The following is a 3,997-nucleotide window of genomic DNA, read 5'->3' on the forward strand; positions in this document are numbered from 1 at the left end:
GTGAAGTGAGAAATGGCTTGTGCCTCTGCCAGGGCCCATGTGCTCCGGGTCACCCTGCAATCACAGGGACAGGGAGGTCAAGGACAGTCACTCCTGAGGCCAGTCTGGGCTGAACTGACCACGTGGACTCTCATGCCCAGATCGGGGCCCCAATTTCCCAGAACCTGGGGCTCCAGCTGTGGCTCAGGAGTGGGCAGAAGGGGAGACAGAAGTGACAGCTTCCCCAGCCCCCAGTTGCACCAGGCCCTGAGGGCCCCTTTGTCACTGAATCTGATAAGAAACCCCACCCCGGCAGCCCCCTCCTCTCACCTGACCAATGGCCACAGGCTGGCTGGGCCCAGCTCCCTGTATATAAGGAGACCCTGGGGGCTGAGCACTACCAAGGCCAGTCCTGAGCAGGCCCAACTCCAGTGCAGCCGCCCACCCTGCTGCCATGTCTCTGACCAAGACTGAGAGGACCCTCATTGTGTCCATGTGGGCCAAGATCTCCACTCAGGCCGACACCATCGGCACCGAGACTCTGGAGAGGTGAGTGTCAGGCAGGACTGCCAGAGGGACTGGGTGGGAGACCAGGTATGTGAGTGGGGACTGTGGGGAGGGGAGAGTGGGGAGGGAACAGTGAGAAGGGGACGGTGGGGAGGGGACAGTGAGGAGGGGATGGGGAGGGGACAGTGAGGAGGGGACAGTGGGGAGGGGACGGCAAGGAGGGGACAGTGGGGACGGGACCTTGGGGAGGGGACAGTGGAGAGGGGACTGTGGGGAGAGGACAGTGAGGAGGGGACAGTGGGGAGGGGACAGTGGGGACAGATAGCCTTCCCTCTCAGTGAGGAGGGCAGGGTAAGGAGGGTACGATTAGGAGTTGCACAGGTATCTGGGCTCACTGAGACCTGAGCAGGCACAGGCCCAGGTTCTGACAAGCAGAGGGTGAAAAATTTTGCTCTAGACCTGAAGGGCCTTACAGGGCAGCCAGGGCACTACAGCCTCTAAAGTCTCAGCATCTGATCCCAGCATCTGGGATCAGGACACCGTCCCAGTATCAAAGTCCCAGCATCTGATCCCCTGGGAGGGGCCAGGGAGCTTTTCCTTCCCTGGAACGCTGCTGGGAGGTCATGAGCCTGCAGAAGGGGTGGCGGGCAACCCAGTCTGGGGCTGGGAGGGAGGTCCTGTGGCCACAGGAGACGGTGGAGGGGCTGGGGGCACCAGGCGTGCTGCAGGTGGAGGGCGGGGGACTTGGGGATCAGGCGAACAGAACCCGTTAGAAGCAGGGCGATGAGCCGGGAGCTGCAGCGACCTGGGGGGCCTCTAGCACAGGGCAGCCTGGGAGGCAGCCGGGCACCGCGAGGAGGGGCTGGGGCCTGCTGCGGGGTCGCAGATGTGTCCTGGTGCCCGGAGAGGGCCGCAGGGCGCGGGGGCCGTGGGCGGGAGGCCGCGCTGCTGGGAGCTCACGGCCCCCGCCCCCCGTCCCAGGCTCTTCCTCAGCTACCCGCAGACCAAGACCTACTTCCCGCACTTCGACCTGCACCCGGGGTCCGCGCAGCTGCACGCGCACGGCTCCAAGGTGGTGGCCGCCGTGGGCGACGCAGCGAAGAACATCGACAACATCGGCGCCGCCCTGTCCAAGCTGAGCGAGCTGCACGCCTACGTCCTGCGCGTGGACCCGGTCAACTTCAAGGTGAGCAGGGCGCGGTGCGGGCGGGGCGGGGCGGGATCGCTGGGTGGGGCGGGGAGGTGTCGCGAGGAGGGGCGGGGCCCGGGCTAGGCCCCGCCCCCGCACTGAGCCGGCCCCGCCCCCAGCTCCTGTCCCACTGCCTGCTGGTCACCCTGGCCGCGCGCTTCCCCGCCGACTTCACTGCCGAGGCCCACGCCGCCTGGGACAAGTTCCTATCGGTCGTATCCTCTGTCCTGACCGAGAAGTACCGCTGAGCGCCGCCTCCGGGATCCCCAGGACAGGCTGCGGCCCCTCCCCTGCCCTTCACCCTCCCACAATTCCTGCCCTGACTCCAATAAATGGATAAGGACAGAGCGATCTGGGCTCTGTGTTCTCAGTACTGGAGGGAAGAAGGGGAGAAGCTGAGTGATGGGTCCGGGGGCTTTGCAGGAACGCGGTCGTCCCCGCTGACGTCGCGGCCTGGGGGTCACGTGGGGGGCGCTTTGGGGAGGTTCTTGCCCTGAGCACCGGAGCTGCAGCCCGGGTGGAGCAGAGCAGTCCCGGGCCAGCCCACGGCGTCTCCTGGGGCTCTTGGTCAGACGGGCGTTTGTGCGTCTCCCAGCTTCCCATATCGCCCAAAGATTGTCACTTCGCTAAGCGTATCGGGAGCGTGTCGGGACTCAGGGAACTTTTCCACAAAGCCTGAAGTCCGAATCCCGGGATTCTGGCAGCTGCGGGGGTCCCTGAGGCCTGTCCCTCCCCGACTCCTAAGAGAGTAGTGGTTTCCTGCCCCGTGTTCTCTCTCCGGCTCCTCCCATGAGCTCCCTTCTGGCACACCAGTAACTTTGCCCGAGGGAGTAATTACAGACGCCCCTGAAGTCTGGAGTAAAGGTACCCACGCACAACAGCGTGAGTCAGTGCCAGAAACCCTGGGATCCCGGAGGTCGAGGCCTCCATGTAGGCAGGAACCCGGACTGGCTACGTTCCCGGCGCAGGCCGAGAGTCCCCGCGTTCCCGCCGCTCTCGGGCCGATAAGGACAGGCGGGGTGCTCGGAGTCTCTATAAGGAGCCCAGGGCGGCGGGTGCGGCCCCCAGAGCACGTCAGGCGGCGCCATGCTCAGCGCCCAGGAGCGCGCCCAAATCGCGCAGGTCTGGGACCTGATCGCGGGCCACGAGGCGCAATTCGGGGCGGAGCTGCTGCTCAGGTCGGTAGAGGCGGGGTCTCCGGGAGCTCAGGGAGGTGGAGATGAGGGTGTTGGCCGCGTGGGCCGCCAACGCCATCCAAGGTCCCTCCGATGAGGATCCCCGGGGCTCTGGGCGGTGTGGGCGCTAGTGAAGTCCCACGCAGCCGCCCTCCTCCCCGGTCACCGACCTGGTCCTGCAGGCTCTTCACAGTATACCCCAGCACCAAGGTCTACTTCCCGCACTTGAGCTCCTGCCAGGACGCGACGCAGCTGCTGAGCCACGGGCAGCGCATGCTGGCGGCGGTGGGCGCGGCGGTGCAGCACATGGACCACCTGCGCGCCGCGCTGAGCCCACTGGCGGACCTGCACGCGCTCGTGCTGCGCGTGGACCCAGCCAACTTTCCGGTGAGCCCTTTCCGGCCGGGGCAATGGTGCAGCGCGCAGCCGGGGGAGCTCCGGGGATCCCTAGAGGGACAGACCCCGTCTCACAGGCCGCTTCTCCTGCAGCTGCTAATCCAGTGTTTCCACGTCGTGCTGGCCTCCCACCTGCAGGACGAGTTCACCGTGGAAATGCAAGCGGCGTGGGACAAGTTCCTGACTGGTGTGGCCGTGGTGTTGACGGAAAAGTACCGCTGAGCCTAGTGCTGCGCTGGCCTTTGTTTGTGCCTGTCAATAAACAGAGGCCCCAAATATCTGCCCCCGCCTGTGTGGTCTTTGGGGAGCTGGCAAAGTGAGGTCACTATTGTTGGCCAGAGAAGCTCAGGGACCTGCAAGGATCCTCCTAGAACTCTCAAATGCACCCCACCCCCGGAGGTTTGTCCTCCCATGGCGGGCAGTGTGGTGGGGCAGAGGGAGTACTGTGATGTGGGGGGGGGGTGGCCTTCGACTTCAACTCTTGAATCTGGCTTCCAACCGCACTGTTCGCAAAGCACTTCCCCATTCATGCATTTATTCACTCATTCTCTCTCCATCCCCACTTCCTGCTGGGACCTGTAGATGCTAATCCTGGACCCTTTGCAGAGAGATGCAGAAACTGAGGTCCCGGAGCCAAATGTGCAACCTAATTAGGGCCCCAGAGCAGAGGGCTCCGCAGACCTCACTGTTCCTTTCCCCTTCCTTCCCCCATGGACACTTCCTGGGCTGCAAACCTGTGCTAGCCTGGTTA

The 3,997-nt window shown here is 64.7% G+C and overlaps 2 protein-coding genes across 2 annotated transcripts; both read left to right on the forward strand.

Moving 5' to 3' along the window:
* Window positions 1-241: 241 nt before the first annotated feature.
* Window positions 242-2,008, forward strand: LOC102135406 (hemoglobin subunit zeta). The gene is made up of 3 exons (XM_005590729.5): window positions 242-528; window positions 1,468-1,672; window positions 1,795-2,008. Exons 1-3 carry the CDS (start codon window positions 434-436, stop codon window positions 1,921-1,923), a joined length of 429 nt encoding a protein of 142 aa, XP_005590786.3. The 5' UTR covers window positions 242-433; the 3' UTR covers window positions 1,924-2,008.
* A 733-nt stretch (window positions 2,009-2,741) lies between these two features.
* Window positions 2,742-3,522, forward strand: HBM (hemoglobin subunit mu). The gene is made up of 3 exons (XM_005590730.5): window positions 2,742-2,853; window positions 3,033-3,237; window positions 3,340-3,522. The coding sequence occupies exons 1-3, from the start codon at window positions 2,762-2,764 to the stop codon at window positions 3,466-3,468; spliced, it is 426 nt and encodes a 141-aa protein (XP_005590787.1). The 5' UTR covers window positions 2,742-2,761; the 3' UTR covers window positions 3,469-3,522.
* Window positions 3,523-3,997: the final 475 nt, after the last annotated feature.

This window comes from Macaca fascicularis, chromosome 20, assembly GCF_037993035.2.
Source record: "Macaca fascicularis isolate 582-1 chromosome 20, T2T-MFA8v1.1".
NCBI lineage: Eukaryota > Metazoa > Chordata > Mammalia > Primates > Cercopithecidae > Macaca > Macaca fascicularis.

Bases quoted from the DNA above. Each gene is read 5' to 3' on its own strand.
- LOC102135406 (XM_005590729.5), top strand. From the start codon at position 434: ATGTCTCTGACCAAGACTGAGAGGACCCTCATTGTGTCCATGTGGGCC. The intron at 529-1,467 runs GTGAGTGTCAGG...CCCCCGTCCCAG, and splicing joins GGCACCGAGACTCTGGAGAG to GCTCTTCCTCAGCTACCCGC. The intron at 1,673-1,794 runs GTGAGCAGGGCG...CCCCGCCCCCAG, and splicing joins TGGACCCGGTCAACTTCAAG to CTCCTGTCCCACTGCCTGCT.
- HBM (XM_005590730.5), top strand. From the start codon at position 2,762: ATGCTCAGCGCCCAGGAGCGCGCCCAAATCGCGCAGGTCTGGGACCTG. The intron at 2,854-3,032 runs GTCGGTAGAGGC...CTGGTCCTGCAG, and splicing joins GGGGCGGAGCTGCTGCTCAG to GCTCTTCACAGTATACCCCA. The intron at 3,238-3,339 runs GTGAGCCCTTTC...CTTCTCCTGCAG, and splicing joins TGGACCCAGCCAACTTTCCG to CTGCTAATCCAGTGTTTCCA.